General features: G+C 34.1%; 1 protein-coding gene across 1 annotated transcript; it reads right to left on the bottom strand.

The window, feature by feature from the left end:
• Nucleotides 1–880: 880 nt before the first annotated feature.
• On the bottom strand, nt 881–21,151 carry LOC133174663 (uncharacterized). The gene is made up of 4 exons (XM_061309754.1): nt 21,079–21,151; nt 11,083–11,218; nt 2,277–2,347; nt 881–1,253 (listed from the first exon to the last, which is right to left on the bottom strand). Exons 1-4 carry the CDS (start codon nt 21,146–21,148, stop codon nt 1,021–1,023), a joined length of 510 nt encoding a protein of 169 aa, XP_061165738.1. The 5' UTR covers nt 21,149–21,151; the 3' UTR covers nt 881–1,020.
• Nucleotides 21,152–24,109: the final 2,958 nt, after the last annotated feature.

The following is a 24,109-nucleotide window of genomic DNA, read 5'->3' as shown; positions in this document are numbered from 1 at the left end:
GCTTTGTCTAAGGGTTTATCACACAGTACTAATTTTTTTCTTTTATCTAGAGACGGGGACTGGGTAAATGTACTCTTGTACTATATTTCTTTCCTACGTTCGTGTTTATAGATAAGAACCGGATGTCCCAATCTTCTTTAGATTAACTACACCCAGAACTTAACATCGATTCCCAAGGATACTTGCCACTGGTGCTTATAACTTTCATACTTTTATTTTGCTCTTGCCCTTCTCTTCTTTATTGCTGATTTAACGACCAACTTCTACTAGCTACTAAATACCTGATTTCCCAAAGCTTTGCCTTATAAACCCTTTGGCTAGTCCATTCCAAGAGTTAACAGGGCATTCCACTATTTGAAGTCTTCAGTGCGTTTTACGCAAATGTCCCTTAACCATTACCCCTATATATTCCTATGTAAAACTCTGACCCACTATTGTGGCCTCGCCCTACCCCTGGGGGTCATGATTTGAACAAACTTGAATCTACATCACTTGAGGATATTTCTATATTTATATGACTAATTATGGCTAGGCTGTTTTTGAGAAAAATTTTTCAACGATAATTCCTATATATTCCTACGTAAAACTTTGCCCCCCCCCCCCCCCCCGTTTTGTCTGCACTGGGTCATGATTTGAACAAACTTGACTAATAATGGCTTAGCTGTTCTTGAGAAAATTTTAAGGATATTTCCCATATATTCATAAAGTAAACCTTGAGCCCCTGTTGTGGTCCTGCCCTAAACCCAGGGGTCATGATTGGAACAAACTTGAATCAACAATACCTGAGGATATTTCTATAATAATATGACTAATCATGGCTTTGCTGTTCTCGAGAAGAAGATTTTCAAAGATGTCTACTATAAAAAGTGAATGGGCCCCACGCTGTTTGATGGGAAGGAATGTATTTATTTGTTCGTGTACAACTTCACTGATACGTATCACAATTACAGGGACAATATAGATGACAATATCATTTTTTTCTTCCATCGCCTACAACTTTACTTTGTTATCTGTCGTATCTTATGGCAATGCACCCGGTGTACTGCAACCTTGTCCATCTGTCTGAGGTTGTCCGTAAATTTGCACGTAAGCTGGAGGCTGTCTGTAAATTTGCCCGTAAGCTGGAGGTTGTCCGTAAGCCTGAGGTTGTCCATAATCTTGAGGTTGTCCATATGTTTGTTGTCCGATTGCAAGTACTTGCTGTTGTTGTCTGTAAACAACTGCTGGAGGCGGCATCTGGCGCCTTCGGCAATCTATACAAGTAGGATAAAACTTAGCATCAGGCTAGGGCAATCTGCTTCCTTTTTCATTTCTTTTGTTTTCTTTTTGCATTTCGTGCATATAATATACTGAAAGGAAAAAGAAACGCAGTAAAGTAAACCCTGCTGTATTAATAGCAGTCCAGGGTAATGTGATGGTGATTATTCAGGTGGAAGGATGAATAGCCCGATCTTGACGTAGTACTGTTACGCGTCAACGTCATCGTCACGGTTGGTTGGAAACCTGTCTACGCCCTCTCTGAGGACGGGTAAGATGTTCTATTATAGAAAAATTCACAACAAACTGCACAGGAACCTGTCGTTGTGTTTGTCCTTACTTAGGCAATGCAATAGCCAGACCCCATGGTACATGTACTTCCGTCAACCGTACTTTGATTTCAAGAAATGCAAATCGATTATAAATATCGAAAAACGATGTGTATAACTTAAGTGCAGCAAATGGTGCTACGAAATGGGTTGAAAAACATATCGTTATCGATATGCACGTGTTTTCGGCTTTTTATCACTTTCCTTATGTGACGTTATAAATTTCATGGTTGAGTAGATCTGAACACTGATTTTAATCCACAGTAACCGAGATATCCCTCTGACTAGTTTTCATAATTTTCAGTTATTCAGTCAAAACATTTTCGCATATTATGTTACTCTGCCTTTCTTTTTCCTTTCAGTATATTTCAAAAAGTAAAATGTCAAAGAAGGGTTCGTTTTTTCCACAGACTATACTTTTCAGACAAAAGATTACTAGTATAGGCTTTTCAGGTCATTTTAGAACATGAAAATGAAAAATTAAAGAAATATCGTTTTGGTACATGTTCTTTAAATTTTAATTTATGTACCATCACAACATAGCAGTATCTTGCTGAACATAGACACTGAATGTATATGTATTGTTTCTTTTGGCCATTTTCCAGATTTGTCTTTTTTATTATCTTGCTGGCTAGAATTTCAGACGACCATAATTAAAAATGAAGCACAAAAACGAACATTGATACTTACTGCTACACAAACAGCATACGATACAGCTCATAAAAAAGACCACTCCACCGACGGCAGAACCAACTATTGTCCTAATAAAAGATAATAAGATATTATCATGCATATCTACCTTTACCTGAGTAAAGGTCTCAAAATTTCTTTAAACTCTCTATGATGAAAGTCTTACCAAGTCATACCATAATATCGAATCAGGCAAAATTTCTTGCTATGGTTACCATGGCAACATGCCATTAAGTTTGAAAAAGTTTGACTTTCAATTTTCACTACCATACAATCTCTAACTGGATGCAAGAAACTACCACATGGGGTTAAATATTGCCTGCCCCCCTTTTTTCAGACACAAGTTTTTCTATAGGAAATGTTCATTGAAAGTCCGGTTGCGCCCCCCCCCCCCCACTTTTGGTTGCAGTATTGTCAAATAAGGGTAATATAAGGGGAATGCAGTGTCTGAGTAAAAAATTTGGTACTAAAAGAAGTTGAAATCTACCCCACCCCCCTTAACGAAATAAAATACTATAATCTCTCTTTTAATAAACACTTATTAGACTTCCGTTTCTCATAAATACTGTAATGGATGTGCAACTTGTCTTGCCATAATAACACTTAGCGAATGTAGAATGAAAGCTAGCTTGATCTCACTGTACTTACTGAGATGACGTCATTATACAATTGTTTGTTTTGTTCTGTTTATTTAAGAAATAAACAACAATGTTAAAAAGTTCTCTTGGAAATAAACTTGGTTGGTCACGTGATCAAATCCTGTGAAGCCCGAAGGCCTTCTCAGTAGATTTGATCACGTACCAACCAAGTTCATTTCCCAGTGAACTTTTATCAATGTTGTTTATTACTTATATTTACATTTGAGACAAATATTTCGAATAGAACGACCCGCCGTATTCCTATGTTGTGCAGCGCAATGACTTAGAAGATAGTTCGCCTCGCTCCAACATTTGAATATCTACATTGATGTTCAGCAGTCCAGTTCAGGAATTATAATGAAATATGTAGGCTAGGTATAATCTCGCTGTGTGATTCGGTCACGCAATGCCCTCTGACCTAATATTCATAGAGAATTGAACATATTTTCTCTTCAATAGGGTTATCTAAGAAAAATATTTGCAAATGTAAATACATGTATTGTCATTTATAACTATGATTTCGGGCATTGTTGACCTTTATGCTCCACTGCGGGCCCAAATTGGTTGAATAAATATTCTATTTTGTTTATTCTATTCTGTTCTATTTCTCAGTTTGACATGCAGCTTCTCTATACTTGAGGCGTGGATCAAGTTATTATCGTATCTAAAAATTAATACGAAACAAGCGTGATCGAATAGAAAAAGGAACATATTCTTAAATATATTTATCCATATTTTATCAAATTAAATTGAAAATGCGTAGACTTTATATAAAGCTGTAGGGAGCACACTGACAGTAACGTGCTAGAATGACAGGATCAGTCCCTCGAAAATATCAAAAGTTCAACGATATCCAATTCACTGTAAATTCTGAGTTTGTAAACACGTGTAGTATTATCCCTACTATTTTGAAAAGTGCTAGGAGCTTGTTGTGCGCTGTTGATTTATTCCGTTATTTAACATTATCGCAATGCGTATTACATCAGTGTCGGGAGTTTATAGAAGGAAGGCTAAATTTTACAGCACTATTCATGTTAAGGAATTTGTCTCCAAAAAACGGTATAGATTTTATTGTGAAAAAATACCTGTATATTGTTGAACTTAATTTACGATCTCTGAAGCAGTACATACATTTTTTTTTAGATATAAACCTGTCACGTGACAAACAGCTGATGTAAGTGAGTCGCTTTGGCCGAACTCAGCAGAGACCAGGGGCTCGTTTTACAAAAAATTCTGCTGATAAATTTCTAATTAACATTAAATTAAAATGGTTTCATTATTTCTAAAAGGAATGTAGTAAGATATTTTGTATTCTATCAATTTTGTACAGAATCATTACTTTTGCAGAATTTTACAATCAACGAAAGCTTTAAGTCTTAGTCGTAAGTTCTTTTCTTATCTACGACTGAGACCAAAAGCTTTCGTTGATTCGGAGAAAATGAATACAGTGTTATGTCTTTTAATAGCATGAATTTTGATGAATGGGATTGTGCTACATGATCTGCATTTGTATACATCCTGTTCCTTGTGGAATTGCTGTACGATGTGGATTCGGGGGGGCTGTCAGATTTTGAAATGAAACATTCTGCGTGTCCTTGAAAAATTTGCAAATAAATAATCTTTTCTCTACTGGGAAGGAAAGTTTTCCAGGTGACGAAAGGAAATAAAAATAAAATTGTAAAAATGTGTCTCATTGAAATAAATATTCAATCAGTCCTATAAGGGTATTAAAATAAATAATCTGACTCGAAAAAAATCACCATCGCTCGATCCCCAACCCAACCCCCATCTCCTTAGATTTTAAGTTTTCAAAGGTCAGCTTATAATAAATATCCGTTTCATGAATGACTGAAATTTTAATTTAAGTCTAGGATTGCCTAATGATCTTGAAGCCAGAATGTATACAGATTAGATAAGATATATAAATTATATTATGAATATTTAGCTGATCAGAAATAGATCAAAAATGTTTTTGGCTACTTAGTAATTTAACATTTCTTCTCTAAATCCTTGCGTCGGAAGCAAAGAAAAAAATGAAATGGGGATTTTAGAAAATCAAATCAGTACAAGTGGATCATGGGACCTATCATCACCTTTTTTAAAAGAAGGAAAATAGTTTATGTTTTGAAATACGTGCATCTTCAAGATATAATAATTATTTCTTTTGTTTAACATGTATCTACAGATCAACAGGTATACTTCCTTAATTTATGCTGTACATTTGTAAACCCAATGAGGACGGATGTCACAAAAAGAAAAAAAAAAATTCGCCCGCACCAACTATATTGTTACATATTGATGGATCCGTTCCTGAGAAACACTTTTGATTTCCGAAATTCTGATATGTTTCTGAGCAACTGAAAGCGTTCGTACTTTATGTATCTATACCTCTGTCACTTTCATAGAACTAACGAGACAAAATACTCGAAAGAATGTAGAGGGATTAAGGTAGAACCTATGTCGGAAAAGTCTTTGTCACAAGATTTTCAAACTTTTCAAAATGATAAATTAGCTCTCGCTTATCAATCAGTTAAAAATATATGGTATGTTTCTTCGTTATTAAATGTAGTGCAGTCTATGCAACTTGGAAGGATAATTTTACACAGCGACTACATATTTTCAGCCATTTTTAGGGGTACTGGTCATAAAGAGAATATAATAAATCACTAAAATACTTCTTCAAACATCGTCGTTTATAGACTTTATTAACTGAACCATATTAAGCAATATTATTCAAGAATAAATTCTTTTTTATTCAATTGACATAAAAGATTAAGTCCACATTTCAACGAATATAGGCAAATGTGCTCAATATTTTTTTAGTCAATTTACCACCTAAATTTGTAAATATTTTTCAAAAGTCTTTGTCAGAATGTTTTCAATCTTTAATATGATGAAGAACATACCCAAATGATTACAAAAAGTGATTAAAATATATACCTTTCCCAGCAAACGAATGAGAACACTCTATTTATCCATACTTCTTTTGTTGACCTTTTTGCACTTACACAGGATTTAATTATTAAATTACTGTTTTGGGGTAACATTCAGATTTACGATGTGAATATTTATCAAAAAATTGTATTTTTTTTTTATTTAAAAAGATAATATTTTCGGGAAACATTATCATTATACACCAACCATTATAAATAATTAACAAATAATTATGAAAGGGAATGCACGTCATTTCATGATAGACATTACAAAATTTAGACACAATTTTTAACAGATCTTTGACTCAGACACTTTTCATCAAGATATTGTACTATTTAGATTTCTTAGGATTTTTGATTTCCTTCAAAATAGTTGCATGTCATTCACATTATCACAGTTGTGTAACTTCATTACATGAGACATTCTTGAAGAAAGTACGGGAAAAAGTAACAATAAATTAATTATGACGTCATAATGGATCTAGCACCAAAAAGACAGTCTAAACTAATTTTCTCAGTATGACGTCATACGACGTAGGTTCTACGTTAATATTTACGGGGTTTTAGAAGTTAAAGTGGCATAGCTACTATATATGCTTGCATGTCAAAGCATCCAGATTACTTAAAGAAAAAAAGGAAAGAAAGAAAGAAAAAGAAAAGAAAACGGAAGAAAAATACAAAATTCTTAGAAGAGATAAGTTCAACGTATTTTAATAAATTTGTTTCAGTATTCAAAGATAAATTCTTTTGCATTATCCTCATCGTGCACATTCCGAGACTCAATCTAACACTCCTAAATTTCAATTTCTGTCCAACCCCCGATCCGCTGGGGGAAGGATTTAATGCTGCCCCAGACCCCTTATGTTAATTCAGAAAAGCATCCACATTAATTTTACCTAGCTACGCCACTGAAATAAACATCTATAACATTATTCATGTTCTCAGCACTTTAGCTGTACTCTTGAAAATTTTAGTAATTATCCACCGACCCTAATATCAACATTTCAATCAATAAGAGAACGAGAAAGATCGAGTGCAAATTGCTAATAACGCACATAGATGCTTACAGTCCCGGAAACGTACTGTACTATTGGTAGATACTTTTACAATTTGAAGGCATTTTTGAGGCGAAATCATCTTTTTTTTACACTTAGTGAAAGTAGATTAAATTATCAGGCCCGTAGAACGCCCCACTTTTTTCTGAGTATAGTATTTTGCTACAGTAAATTGGTTCTTTTGCTTGTCAGATAATTTTGGGAAGTTCTCCCTCTCCCCCCCCCCCTTTTTTTTCTTTTTTTGCAAGTCAGTGGCCCTTTTCACAAAAAATCTTACGACTAAGATGAAAATCTGAAATCTGATATTTATTTTTTTCTAAAATATTATTTACAATGTAATCTAATGTAAAAGTTTTGCGACATACTACAGCTCAGTTGCTTGTTGGAGATTTGGATTTTTTTTTTTGTCTTTTTGTGAAAAGGTCCACAGATTTTTTTGGGTGGAAGTTAGTCTCCCCGCTTATATATATGTGTGAATATAATTGCTTGACGCAACGTGCGTCAGGCAGTATAAGGATTAATTTTTTCATGGTCCGAAACAAAGCGATCATTCTTAATTAACTGGATTTCGTGGAAGCTGATTTACATATTTACATCGGAATTTGTTACTTGCATTTAAGCAAATACAGTTTGCAGAAGAAAGAATCATATTACTGATGCAAAATAATGATGTGTTTAATTCCTTCAGTTTTTTTGCATGCACATGTTTATTCTTTGCGATTCTTTGTACGGACATGTCCGTGTAACATTTTTTCTGCGTTTCTAAACTACTGGATCAGTACATTTGTCTTCTACGAAAGGGGTGACACAATCATTTCGTGCCAAAAGTCACATGTAAATTATCTTCGCGCCCTTTTTCTTGGATTGATCTATTGAATGGGTGTGATAACTTCTATGGAAATAAATAGTTTATTCTTTTAACCTGATTCTTAAGCTTTATCTCATTTTTTTTTTAAAAGAACACATTGTATATTGGTAGGCAACACTAAAGTAATGGATTTGCTGATTATTCTTACTTTTATCCCATAAGTGGACTAGTCCAACCATAAACAAACGCCCTCGACCTAGTAAATGAGACATCCCTTCTTGATTCAGCCTGTTTTTCACCTTTTCTTTCAATATTACATTTAATTATAATGTACGTTACAAGGTTAAGTTTTTTTTAAAAAAGCTTAGAAAGTCAGCCAGTAGCGTATTATTTCATGCTTTGTGATAACAAGCCTTAGGGTTTCCTTTTAATACAGTGACAAGAATGTAGATCAGTACGAGGAATAGGCTTCACTCCCGTAAGGTTCTAAGTAAAGACTCGGCAAAATGAAGAAGACATCATGATCTGTACTAGTTTTCCTTTCATAAAAAAGCACATTATTATAATTATGAGAAAGGTCCTGAAATCGATTGGAAAAAAAACTAAACAATTTTAAAACTGTACATTAAGATGTATTTTTAACGCATTTATAATACACGTACATGTATATGGTAAGACCATCATCGTGTGAGTTTTGTTCGGGGGGGGGGGGGGTATCATTAGTATCTTGTTTTGCTCTAGCTATAAAGTGTACAGTCCATTTACTTTGAGTTCTAGAGCAGCATTGAAGCACTTGCAGTTTCATCCCAACGTAACTATAGTCAGCCCGTGGGCTAACTAATAAATGACCAAATAGTTGCATGTCTGATATTCGTTAATTTGTAGTATTTGGTTATGACATTTGAGAAAGTCAATTGTACATCTTGTGTAATGAAGTATCGCAACTATGTCGCTCCTTGATGACGGAAACGTTTAGCACCTCTCTTGCTTATACGTTCCATAGATATTGATTAATTAGTCAGGCAAGCTTTATGAAAAGCTATTACTTGTATAATGAATAGATTTAATAGCTACCCAAAGTTATACATGTATAACGGTACCTCGGTTGGAATAGATTACGCTTTTTTTTAACGACTTTCATCGATTGGATAATACTATGATCTGCTACAGTTTCTATTTTTTTTCTGTACAACTAAAGTACGCATATATGTACATGTATCATAGGTCTGGTTTACCAAATAACTAATACGACTATAAAAAAAATGTATTTTGGGAATAACTAACATTTCCTCTTTACATTAAAATAATTTGTTGAAAATGTTATTTATATTTATAACAGTTTTATAATATCGAAATTTATATGCCTGTAATATTTAACAAAGTGATTAATTAAGGAACTATTGTGTTCTGCAAATACGCGTAAGATGTGTGTTTCTTTAATTCCATATGTTCCCGATACTTTAGAATTTGCTAGGGATTTCAATTTACCCTGCTTAAAATCTGCAAGCTATTTTGAACAGAATAATGAAATTAGAAAGATTTTACAATTATGTAGAATTTCAAACAAAAGTTCTTTTCAATTTGTTGTATTAGGCCCATCATATACCACCTGAGAAAATGAATCTATTTTCATATCATGGCATTATATAGGACATATATACCGGTATCTGAATTTTAAATCCTTAAAATTTTTGGTTGAATTTTATGACATATGTTGCATTTCATTTTTTGGAGGGAAGGGGAGGGGGGGGGGCAACCAAGTATTTTCAGCTGGGGGGAGTACTATATCAAAAGAAATTCCTTGACAAGTTAAAAAAAAATGTTATTCATGTTATTATTGAAGAGGTACAAGCATAAAGCAGCTGTGTTTTTATTGTGTACCAGCTATGTTTTCCACAATTTACTATGTATCGGTAAAATTATTGGGGTGGGGTGGTTACGGCCCCCATGCCCTTCCCCCGGTTCCTACGGCCATGAACTTGATAAACTCCATATATGAACACCTTTATATGAAACAATTTTACCAGTGACTGAATGTTCAAAAACATTTTTCTTTAGCGTTTAGGATTTCCTTAAATATATTCAGGTAAATTCAAACTTCGAATTTATTTTTATGCACAAACCGAAAGAAACATAGAGAAGAGTTAAAAGATTTTTTATGTTACATATTGTAACATTTCAACCCCCCCCCCCCTTAACATTTTTAAACACGTGCGCGTCGTTTGCTAGCCCCCTCCCCCTATTTGGCAAAATCTATTTTCGTAATTAACATTTTATTTGAAATTATTTGTCACATTTATGACATTTTCCTGTTTTTCTGTACTTGAAATAATAAAATGTCTTTGCTTGAATTCGTCTCTCAGCAAAAAATGAGAATATATATAATTCAACCAGTTTCTCGTTTTTGGTCTTTGATCTCTGGTTATTATCGTTTTAAACGTTTTTTTTTTTTTAAATGCATGGTAACGTTAGAGCTATCTTAATATTTTTGTATCCCAAATCATTTAGATTATACAGAATACATGCATTTACTTTTTTTATAGGCGAAGATTGGGACTTATTTAGATAACGTTTTCCTAGCAAAAGGAAGCAGCGTTTCCTTAAAAAAGTGCTGACTATATAATTAGAATACTTTTTTTTTTAATTTTGCTACCTTCTCTCCTTTAAATGAGACATTTACAAGTCGTAATTTTAAACGGCTAATGGTCAAAAAAGCCAAAAAAAAAAAAAAAATCATTTTCAGTTAATTAATTACATTAAAAACGTTTCTTATTTTTCATATTCTTTTACATTATAATTTTTAACTTTGCCATATTACACGGATTTTTTACGACTGTGACGTAATATTAGCAAAGGAACTGACGTCATAACTCAGAAATTGAAATGTCATTGTGTTCGTTATTTTCTTAGTTATAAAATTATTACAATCAAGAATTAATCTTTAGGATGTTGCTTATCATTGAAAAAAAATATTAAGAAGCATTCTGTTACTTTTAAAAGAAAGTTCTGGCGTATCAACTGCACAATTTTGACACAGTTCTGGCAGTAAGAGGATAAAAGAAATTTGCAGGATTTGAGGATAATGACACAATTTATGACGTCATACACAAGGACTAGCGAGAAAACTGCGGTCATTTTTATAGATATATATGCAAACATCAATGGTCCAAATGAAATTTTAATGGGGTTTTTTTTTCAACTAAAACTGAGCAGTTTAGATTTTTCAGAAATTCACAAGGCCAAAAAGACCCTAAGTAACCCTTATTCCTTTGCCAGTGTATTCTTGATTTGATAAATAAGATTTTTGCATGTATTTTCTATTTCCAAAAAAAAATGTCAAGTATCCTAGCATTCTATAGCTAATCTCCTTACCATAAACTACCATGACATGCCGGTTTTTTGATGGTGCCTGTGCAAACAGTATTCCTTGGACAGCAGTACAATGTACGAGTGCAGCAATGGTGGCTTAAATATGGACACTGACTATCTGAGTAACACGTCTCGTAACCTAAAAATGTATACATACATATATGATTAATCATATGGAGAGTGGAGAAAGAAAAAAATGACTATAAATTGATAGCTTGATAGCAGGCGATGATTAATGATACGACTTACTAGTATATTTCTATAGAAAGAGTGGCTATTATAGTTAAACATTTATTTAAATTTATCAAGAGTGAATCATATTTTCAATATAAGGGCATATATATATATATATATATATATATATATATATATATATATATATATATATATATATATATATATATATATATATATATATATATATTTGTAACGGAGCAGCAATTAACACAAGATGGTTTCAGTGTGATGTTAATTTAATTTAAACATATTTTATTGAGTAATTCAATAAGGATTGGGCAACAGGCAAGGCCTATGCACACCCTCTCCTTGTATAATAGGTCAAGACATAGACATTGAATAATAATACTTGAACATGGTAATAAACTTGCTAATAATGGAAAATAAAGATTCATAATCAAGTATTATTCATCAGTATCATAAAAAAAGATGATAACCCCCTAATTGTATACAAATTATTTACATACTGTTCCAGCTTTCATATGAATATTGTAAAAATAATATATATATATACATTCAACAGAGTATTTAATATTATAGTGTACTCAACTAAGTCTCTTAGTAGATTTTATAAATTCATGTGCATATGAAAATATTTTACAGTTTGTTTGATAGGAATATTGACTTTTGCCTCTTAACAGAGTGTCGAGTTCAAAAACAACATCAATATCATTTAATTTTTTTACCAGTAAATTTCTTTGAACAATATATGATGGACATTTGATAAAGTAATGTTCAGTATCCTCTGTATAAAATCCACATTTTTGACATGATTGTACGTCTGATAAAAATGATTTTTTAAATGTGCATTGAGATTGCTAGCATTGTTTCGCAACTGACAATGTAAGATATTCTCTTTTCTATTACCAAAGTTAAAGTACCTACATGGTTTATTAGTTACTCCCCAACTTTTAAGCTTTGCTTTAAAGATAGATAATGATACGTTATCAGTGTGATGTTAATTATTACAAGGATTATACTAGTACCAGATTCTGCAAAACAATATAAATACAATAACTAAAATTTGATATCACATATAACAGCAGAATCAATTGTCATCATAAAATCAGATAATTGCTACATATTAATTAGGTCATAAAATACTGTATATGGGATTAATTTCACGGGTTGTAATTTTCACGTTTTCTCTCCTCTGACACGATCGCGGTTTGTTGAATTCGCGGAATTATATATTTTATATATTTTATATCAAACTTAAATAATTTAATAAATTCTCTCATATGCCTCTGTAATTCCTTTTCTCTGAGTAGTAAGGATCTCAAAGTCAGGTACCATGGTGTATGTAACTTTGGTTCTTGCAGACATCTACTACCAAATTTATCTTGCAGATTGTTCAATAAATGCTGCAGAATGTTTGTGCCAAGAAGAACTGGTACTTCCTTATTGTATGTATTCTCTGGGACGACAAGGAGTAAACATGGGCATGGCTCTTCAAGAGAAGGTATGCCAAGGGAAGTAATGCTCCCTTCTATGTATCCTGAATAATGTAAACACTGACAATCTACGCACTCCACATTAAGTATATTGGTAACTGGATGTAATATAAGATGGTTTAAGTTACTGCGATAAAAAGATTCGCTTACAATAGACACAGTAGACCCAGTATCTAGGAGAGCTTTACATGCAGTATTCTCCACGTTGATATTTACTTCTGTTGCGTCTCCTATTAAAGTTAATGATTTATTGATAGGGGGGCTAAAATGATGCAGGCCTAGCGTCTGCCCTCTAACACAGGCCTGTTCTTATTTAAATCAGCTAGGTTTTCTCTGCTTAGATTGACTCGACATCCATATGCTAAGTGTCCGGATTGCCCACACCTGCGGCATATAGGCTCATCATTGCTTTAAGATGATTGTCTGCCCATACCTCTCATCCTGTGATTGAGTGAGTGGTCTTGCTCTCGATCTTCCCCTGCTGTACCAAGTAGATGGTTGTGGGTCAATCCTCCTTTGAGTAAATTGATTTGTCTGCTTTTGTGGGTATTTCCGATTCTCGAGTGAGTCAACCTTGGTAGATAATTTCTGGATCATAGCTTTCAGTTCTGAAATCTCATTTGATGAAGTTACTGAATCTGTTGATGTGATATTCATGTTGGAAGATGATTTCTTCTTATCTTTAGGGTGCTTTTTCTCAATAAGTCTTATTTCTTTTCTCAATTCATCAAATGTATCACATTTATCATATAGATATCCCGATATATCTTTGAAATCTTGTCGTAATCCGACCAGAATTTGGTCTTCAACATCTCATCAGCATCTTTGGTGGTGAACTTTGCCTTTGTCATCTGCTTTACTTAAAAGCTCTTCAAGACGGCATCCCCATGTTGTAGTGTTTTCATCGGGTTTCTGAGTAGCACTGTAGAACTGAGTTAATAATGATTCGCCGTTTTCCACAGTTCCATGGATGCTTTCCATTTTTTCGAAGACTTGGCTTAGTGTTGCATCTGGACCTAATCTCATGGGTATCTGGCTAGTCTGACCTCTCAATGATCTTCTAATAGCCTGTAGAATTTGCTATTGCCTGATATGAAATTTGGCCAACGTTGGGCTCCAAATTTGTAACGGAGCAGCAATTAACACAAGATGATACTAGTATAATCCTTGTAATGAAGAGCATCACATTGAAACCATCTTGTGTTAATTGCTGCTCCGTTACATATATATATATATATATATATATATATATATATATATATATATATATATATATATATATATATGTGTGTGTGTGTGTGTGTGTGTGTGTGTGTGTGTGTGTGTGGGTGTGTGTGGGTGTGGGTGTGGGTGTGTAGGTGTGTGTGTGTGTGTATCGTAGATACAAATTTGGGGTGGACGAGTGCGTAGCACGAGTTCTCTATATGATTTGTGACACGATCAATCCAAAAAAAAAAAAAAAAAGCACCGCCCACTTCATACCTGTGCAGCATCCAAACTTCCGCCAGAGTTTGTTTGTTCTTTCTGTAGATGAGGCCTCGACGGGGAGTATACATCCGCAGTATATATATATTTTCACGGACAACGTAAGATTTAGTCAGATTAGTTTTGACAACGGGGTAGACGTAACAGACTCGAAGTCAGTCTTAATTGATAAGGTGGACGATTTAACCTTGTTGTAAATGGAGATTGATCCGAATTTATTTCAGGGGTCTTAAAATCTCAGTTAACTATAGATACACATACAGACGATACAGACAGTTTTTCGATGGACTTTGATGTTACGGATTTTTATTTTCTTATTGAAATGCGACATTAAAAACGAAGTGAAAGAGATGTGCGGCAGTCGTCAGCAATAAGGATTTAACATGAAATTTTAAAAAAAATCCTGAAAAATAGACTTGATTGAGTTTACACAAGAAGAGTGGAAAATGGGGGGGGGGGTGCGAATTTCACGTAATGTATGCTGCATCCGCGAACCCATAGGCTTTACTATTTTAAAGGGGAAACAAAAATCAGGGAAAGCAAACAGGTTTTCAGGAATTTCTCCAACATAGGGATGTTTTCCATAATTGCGATTTTTCCTTTTCGTTTGGATCGAAATAACGTGTAGATTCTGTGTGGATTAATTTTTTTAAAAGTGATTAAGAAATTTTGCATTTTACATTCCTAAGGAAATTTTTCTTCAAATTTATAATAGGAATAAAATCAGCATTAACTATTTGTACGTGCTTTTCATAAATTGAATCAGATCTATTTTTAGACCGTGCTGTATTTTAGATACAGAACAGTTGGCTAATACAAGACACTATACAGAGCTAATACAGAACAGAAAGTAGCTCCGCCCACTGTATTTCCGTTCTGTATTGCTAATACAGAACAGCAAACTTCAAAGAAAACACCGCAATCGTGTCACAGTTCCCCTAGAAAATATATTTTAATGGAATCATTCTAGTTGTGTAAAGTAGGTTACTAGGAATAATTAATTTAAATATGTAAAATATTTATAACACATAGAACTTCATGATTGGTCCCTTCCTTGTAAATATCCATGACTTACATAAGATTCTCTTGTCCCGATATCATTATTAAGTAATAAATAACAACGCACTAACAAATAAACTTGAATTAATCCCAGATGCAATGAATAGTAACAAATATTAATTCTACACATTTATTGTGAAACAATGATTACATTTTGTGGCGACTATTTGTCACAATCTATTTATACATAGATGTAAATACCCCGGCGGAACCCAGGGAATCACTACCTGCCTACCGGGATGACCTCCCTAGATCCTTGGCGCGATAGCGCCCCCACAGGTGACTGTGGTGGGAACAGACCTCTTGGTACCAACAAGAGTGAGTGCCACATCAAATGAATGAATTCAAGTTCTGACTCGGGCCCCAACTCTATACCTGCCTCCCCTGGAATACAACAACAACCTGGGGATAATACCCCCAGGGGTAGGCCCCAAAACTTGCCTTTGGTACCCACAAAGATCAAGCTGGTCCCTCAGGTACCGCTGAGGTAACCCCAAATTAATCCTCCCCAGTACTGAGGATAGATTACCCAGAGTTTTGAGCCAGACATGAGAGAATTCCTCATTCGTGGTAATCCCCGAATTCCGCCGCCCCCATCTCCAGATTGTGACTTAAGAAACTTTACCATAATCCCAAAGCTAGAAAATTCTCAATATATATTTATAAGCTATACTTGCTTACAATACTTATTAAAAGTAACACTGTACAGTAAAACTGTACGTAAACACATAATCATCAATGATCACCAATTTCACTGAAATACTGATTATGTATCACACCATAGAAATGTCCAATAAAACTCAGGATTGAATCATTTACATTGATTTCAACAGAAAATGCCCAATTGACACCAAATGGTCCCACCATATACATAATGACCACATCCTTTCTTTGCTAATGATTCCAACCGCGAGGGTGTTCCACATACACATCCCTTTCCATGTAAGAATAGGCTTCTGTCACTGAAATTACAGAAGAGAAAGCAGCAAAAATCTGTACACATATTTTAGGGAAGGGTGGGTGGGTGAAATTTTCCAACATGTCTGCCCTTCTAGCTTTTTCGGTAGACTATGAAAATCGGGGTCATAAGGTGCTTGATTAAATTGCATCCTCTATTTATACCTCATGGTCTCAATAATGTTTAACCACTACCAAGAAGGCACGAATTATCGCTCTTGCACTGGTATTAAAAGCATTTATCACAATATGGTGATAAATGCAATTAATCCCAGATGCAATGAATAGTAACAAATATTAATTCTACACATTTATTGTGAAACAATGATTACATTTTGTGGCGACTATTTGTCACAATCTATTTATACATAGATGTAAATACCCCGGCGGAACCCAGGGAATCACTACCTGCCTACCGGGATGACCTCCCTAGATCCTTGGCGCGATAGCGCCCCCACAGGTGACTGTGGTGGGAACAGATCTCTTGGTACCAACAAGAGTGAGTGCCACATCAAATGAATGAATTCAAGTTCTGACTCGGGCCCTAACTCTATACCTGCCTCCCCTGGAATACAACAACAACCTGGGGATAATACCCCCAGGGGTAGGCCCCAAAACTTGCCTTTGGTACCCACAAAGATCAAGCTGGTCCCTCAGGTACCGCTGAGGTAACCCCAAATTAATCCTCCCCAGTACTGAGGATAGATTACCCAGAGTTTTGAGCCAGACATGAGAGAATTCCTCATTCGTGGTAATCCCCGAATTCCGCCAAATGAACTTGTCTATACAAGTTCACCCGCCACTAACGTGTTAGGTGTATACCTGTTAGTTTTTAATTCATTCCATTTCACCCACCTGACCTTTAAATTTCAAATTATATAAGTGTTCCTGTATAATAGACACTTGTTAGTTGTTCCATGTAATAAATCAAGACTCATCTTGGATTAAACTTATATCAGACCAAATAATTGACATACTTTGGACTAATAACTTGCAGCATAAGCAGGAACATTCCATACTATGAAGCAATAATGATCTAGGCGAGGTGCCCCGGTCCTTGCAACCTTAATGTACCACCCAAGTGCAATTTAATTTATTCTAAAACAAAGAGTCAAATTCCTTCAATCTAATTTCCCTGACTCCAAACCCATTTGTTTTAATCAAATTGAGGGCTTTTTCCTCAAGGACAAATGGTGTCACTTTGGGTAGCTCAGTATCCTATGAATGCCATATCCCAGACTACACACAATCTACAAAAACTAAAATTTTTATATGGATAGATGTATAATACGTTTAAGCCAAAATTAAAATTGAGCTATAATATTTTAATTATACAAATCTCACACCAATGTTTGAGGCATATATAGTTATGGATTCCACCTGCCCAGTTGTTTAATAATTTGTTCAGGAATGCCCTATAATACTGCTGCTGAAAAGAGTGTGATCTAAAAAGTATTTGTTTATGTTACAGAAATGAATAGTATTGCAATTAGGGTTTGATAACTAATAACACGTTAGTAGTTAGGGGATTACCATTGAAATGTACCAAAAATTGGCCATGGCTAGGTGTACCAAGTTCAGACTCTATTGTTAATGATTTATTCATCCATCTAGCTTAATGATGCCAATGTGACATTGTTGAAAAGGTGTGAATCAATTATTGAAACTTATTGTTTCCAATACTGACCTGAGATGCACGAGGACCCAAAGCCCAAAAATGAAGCCACTGTCAATGCAAAATAGAATCTGCAATTTAATTTGATATAATAACTAACTAATGAACTCTGCTTAAATATAATAGTGAAATAAGTGATATTAACTACAAGTTTCTAACCAATAGTCTGACCTTAGCAGAATTGACTATTTGCACGACCGATTGCTTGTCAGTATGCAATAATAACCTGTTGTTAGCCAAAGGTACCTGAATAAACATTTATAGGTATTCCGGAGTTTGGAAAAAAAAAATTGCATGTTATTAATACTCATATCATAATGGTATTTTAGTTCTGATATTTTCTTCAATCATTATATAACACATACCTGTAGTGTAAAAAGCATGTGCTATCGTTGGAAGACATCAAATATCACTTCAAATTTCACATCATGGTTAACAAAGCAAGCTTGAAGGAAATTCGATTTATCCAAAGATTTTTAAATACTTTTATGGGACACAGATGTCAACTTTTCCCAGTCTCCAGACTACGAAAAACTTGAGTTGCGTGAATAAAAATTGTTGCACGAAAAGATTGAATTTCAAGCTTAATTTGAGTCTTTTTTGATTAAATGATCATTTTTTTTTGTTTAAAGAGTTATCCTTCTTGGCTGGGGAGCGGATTATCAAGATTACGAAAATCAGCTACATAACTTCATCTACTTTTATTTTTAGTTATTTTACTTAATTTGTGTTTAGCATTCTAGACACCTATCCTGGGATTGTTACATAGCTCAGTCAATGTATCTTGAGGTAAAACTATTAAGCATAGATATAAATGTCTCCATTCTATCCCTTAGAGTCAAACCTGATGAGAGTTCCGCGGTCTTGTCATTAGCTATTCCACGTTCAACACAAACCTAGTGCAAAATATCTAGCATATGTTTACAAATAGTGTCACCCAATTTTCCTGTAAAAATAAAAAATCATCTATGTAATATACACTATGTAATAACATTATCAATAAAAATATTTCAGAGCTCTTAAAGACCAATGAAGGTACCAACAGAATTTCTTAATTCTTAATTAAATATACACTCCATGAAGTTTAATATCATTGGATATATCTAAAATCTAAATCATTTAATGCCCAATCCATATTGGTAATATAATTCTAGCTAACCTTACAGCTACATTTATTTGCAATTATGATACTTCACCGGATAAGAATAAATGACAGTGGAGTGTATTATAACTGTGTCTAAAATTATATCATTTCTGTTTATATTTTAAATTCTGCTCTATAAATCCGAGGTGATTATATATGCAGAATTCCAAAAATATCTACATCATTGACAATTCTATAGATAAGAAACCTCTAGAAATCTCAACACTATTGGAATACATGTATCTTATTCATTTTATGCAATATATTCAGTTAAACAAACCCAATATTTAGGGGGATAAATCCTTTTAAATAAAACCCCGACCATATAGGGGTACAACATCTTGTCTGAATTCAACCCCGACCATATAGGGGTGCAACATCTTGTTTGAATTCAACCCCGACCATATAGGGGTGAAAAATCCTGCTAAAATTAAACCCCGACCATATAGGGGTGCAGGATATTGCTTGAGTAAACCCCGACCATATAGGGGTGCAAAACCTGCTATAATTCAAACCCGACCATATAGGGGTGCAAGATCCTGCTAAAACTAAACCCCGACCATATAGGGTGTAAAATCCTGCTAAAACTAAAATTTATGGTTAGTCTTAAATTAGCTGTTAATAAATACTACACAGGATCCAATTAAACAACCCCAACTTTACGGGGGTGTCATAAATGTATAAATTAAATGATATAATATTTATATGGCTATATGCATCATTATATTAGATTGCATTAAATCACCACTGCATATGTGGATTTTGAAAATAAACAAATGAAAATTGAAAAATGTATCGTTAGACTAAATATAAATGCTGCACAAACATGTACCCACCATTATTGATAGACTTTATCAAGGAAACAATAACAGCTCTCAAATTATTATAATATTCCTTATTTCCCTGATTATTCAAATGGACCCCATCCGCCAGAAATACCATACTATGATAACTGGATAAACCAGATAGGCGAAAGAATGCTGCTCCCTCTACATTCTGCAAGTAATAGGACATGCGTCTATTTAATTCATCAACTCTCTTGCACTCTGTGTCCACATGAAACCTGATACGTCTTGTCGGGGGAATTCTATGCAATGTCTGAAGCACCACTACTTTTTTCACATCTTCCGCATCACGGAGATAAATTACAAAGTCTGCAAGTTCATGAAAAATGTCTTCCACTGATGTGTTTCTCCGACACAAATCGTTTGATACAGCTTGTAACAAAACAACATCTCTCTTACGTAACGAGTGCCTTGCGCACGAATTTGAGCCAGTGACGCTCCCCCATAACCTAAATAGAAAATCTGTAGCTCCTCTGAATTAAGATTTAAATTCGGCGTCACCCGATGGTCAGAACTAGTTGATACAAACAAAGTTCTCAAATCTGCGTATAAATGAATGCCCCAGAATAAGGACTTTCAATGTCATTCTATCCTCAGCATCACCGCATGATGTACAGTCACAGATACCACAAAGTGCAACGATTATAAATTCAAGCCTTTAGGGCATCATGTTATTGTTCGCATAAATTACTTACAGTGTCTATAAACCGTATCCTTGGAACAAAATAATGCACAAAAATGGAAATAATTTTGCTGAACGGTGGGTCAAAACATTTTCCAGACAAAGTGTGCAGACTAGAGATGAAATTTTCCAACATGTCTGCCCTTCTAAGTTCTAGCTTTTTCGGTAGACTATGAAAATCGGGGTCATAAGGTGCTTGATTAAATTGCATCCTCTATTTATACCTCATGGTCTCAATAATGTTTAACCACTACCAAGAAGGCACGAATTATCGCTCTTGCACTGGTATTAAAAGCATTTATCACAATATGGTGATAAATGCAATTAAATTCATACTTCAAATCACAAAAAGTTAAATAATTTCTGAATAACTGGTTCATAAATTTCTTACGAGATATAGGCGATGAATGAATTTGAATTAAGCATAAATTTAAATTTAAATTTGTAAGACTAATTCTTACCGTCTGTTACTGTAAAAAAGTAAATAAAACCAAATATTAGAATCATCAACACAAATTTGTAGGTATCCATTCTTAATGTCGAACTGTATTTTGAACACCGATGGCTTGATTTCGCAATAAGCTGCACACACGGATCATTATTGTGGAATTTTCAAGGTGAAGTCATCTTATCTGCGTATTAATAAAGTAGAAAAAAATTAATTAAAGTTGATATGGTTTGACGATTACATTATACGTCGCTCTGTTTGTTAAGTACATAATTATTTATTTGTGATGTAGATGTATGTTATGTATTGGTTAAAAAAGGGCAGTACACTGCACTTCAAACTCAACTTACATATCAAGTGAACGCATTATTTTCCTTTAAATAGTTATTTTGCATGATAGCATATATATCACAATATTGCAACAAAACATTTTGTCTTGAAATGAAGCTATTAATTTTGCAAATGAATGTAGGTGTATTGGTTGAACACAAAACTTACAGGCGATAGAGCATAATTCTCTGTATTGTAGTGCGTACGCGCATTACATTTTCTAAAACAACTTATTGTAAACATCGTTATACATGCATAGGAGTTTTTCATTAATGCATTTGTTCCATTACCAAACTTGTTTGTAGAATAAACAAAAAAATAGGTAGCTGTTCGGTATCTCTGATGGATTTCTTCACGGGACTTTTAAAATTTCATCAAGAACTCAAAAATCGTGATCCACGATAATTCAAGTAGGTTGCTTTTTCGTAGACTTTTTTTTAATAACTGCCAGGAAATACACCTTAAAAACTTATTATATGGATCCGAGGGTTTTGATTCGAAAGAAACTTGTAATTTTTTCCCAGTACGTTATTCGATAACGGAAAGGTAGGACCTAAATGACGTTAAAAAAACAAAATGGCGTTCCAAACAAGAATATACTGGGTGTTTCATAATTTTTTTTCCCTTTCGCTGTAAAATCTTTAATTTATATCATATTTTTAAAATCAAAATATTTTGACCCCAGTGATAATTCTTACAATGCTTTTGCGACAAAATATGCAAATGTTCGCAACAAACATCGTCACGGACTACAATATGCACCAATATGTATTTAGCACGTATACGAGGGTTGTTAAAAAAATTCGCGGACAAGTTCTATAGAGAAAGCGCTATTTTCATGAAACTAGTAAACCTCTGGAGATTAAAACCTATACGTATTTTCCAATAAATATGCAGAAATTTGGTTTTTTCCGATAATCTTTAAAAACAATTACAGGTATATTATTTAGATAAAGCATGCCTCACTGAGCATGTCACTTTTTCGCACATTACATTATACAGAATTTTTGCGAAATTAAGAATTGCAATGTTGTATAGCGCATAAAGATTTGTGAAATTTCACCTGTCGATACAATATTCATAAAACGTCATTTGCCGAAATTTTGAATTGGATTGGAGGGAATTTGACTGTTTTATCGCTAATTATACATGATCAATGCGTGAAAAACAAAGTAAGAATAGCAACGTCATTTAGCGTTTTGGACACCGAGCTATTAAAAAATTATGTCTACAGACAGGAAAATGTCCGAAGGAGACTAAAATGTTTTTGGATGCTGCTGGAGACTTCGTACACGTATCTAGGACCAAAGCGTTCAAACAGTAGTGTTTTGTAAGAATGCAAGGATTGACATTTTGATGATCAACTCCTGTGATACACCAATACCCCGCTTATCGCATGGACGTTGTGCTTTTGGATTTTGTATTGTTTTCATACCTAGGCGATTAGATCGCTTACATGTAACTGCGTAGGCATGAATTTTAAGATCTCACTAATATCCGATATGCTACAAGACATTTTAGGAAAAAGTAACATATCTTGCCATAGTTAATATGCAATTTTTAAATAGGAAAAAGACATTAAGAGTCTATAGAAATGAAAGAAATTTAGAACAGTGAAAGAGCTTAACAGGTTTGGAATCAGGTTGTCACCTCACCTAACGTCAAGTGATTGCTCCATGAATCCTATGACCGCACAGTAAAAATCATTGCATTTTTTCAAAATTTTAATAAATAGACCTGATTTTTTACATTCTAATAATCAAAAGATAGGAATTTAATCAGACATATGTCATTCTTCAAAGTACACAATAAATTTTCTGTAAATCAATGTGTCCGTGAACTTTTCTAACATTCCTCGTATGTTCCGTGTTTTGTTTAATTTCTATTAGAAATAAGCTAGATAATAGGAAAGTGAAATGTAGAGTATTGGATTATATCAATACTGTACCAATGGCTTTGGTTTGCAAAGATTTAGAATGTCAATTAAAAAATTAAAGGGGGGGGGGGGTCCTCCTGTCCCTTCCTACGTGCTACATCTCTGAAAAGTATATGGCGAAGGCTTTATTCCGTATGTTCATGATACATGGTATTATCGTTTTACAAACAGCATGACAGTTTGCTTGATGGGGCGTGCTAAAATTTGGTGTGCTGTTTATCATTTTACTCATCGATTGGATGTTTGACTTCAATGAAATCAATACTAATTTGCATATGAAATTCAGAATACAACAATGTCCTGATAATACTGGCCAACCACACTGAATGAAGGTTTACCAGTACAACACGTGCATGGTCAGTCAAAGTCCGTTTTCTATTCTCGAAAAACATGTGTCATATTTGTTGTGATTTGACCGGATGCAGTTTTAAATACGTATAAGAAAACTTAAAGAACGGAATTAGTAAGGCTACTTTGCTACTGTTGTACTATATAGCTATCGACATCATCATTACAGGAAGTAAAACTTGCTTTGTCTGTCCACATGCAATTGTTGTTTACTGCATACTAGTGAACAATCATTCAATACGATTGGTCAGTAGTGTCAGTGGTATTGCTGGATTCTGTGTTTCATATGGAAAGTAGTATTGATTCCATTGAAATCAAACATCCAATCGATGAGTAAAATGATAATCAGCACAAAAAATTTTAGTACGCCCCAACAAGCAAACTGTCACGCTGTTAGTAAAACGATAATATTCGTGTAGCAATATGCCAA

The sequence above is a fragment of the Saccostrea echinata genome, unplaced genomic scaffold (assembly GCF_033153115.1).
Source record: "Saccostrea echinata isolate AGI-Se365-2 ecotype Australia unplaced genomic scaffold, CSIRO_AGI_Sech_v1 ptg000058l, whole genome shotgun sequence".
NCBI classification, from domain to species: Eukaryota; Metazoa; Mollusca; class Bivalvia; order Ostreida; family Ostreidae; genus Saccostrea; species Saccostrea echinata.
This window is presented reverse-complemented; position numbering and strand designations above follow the sequence as displayed.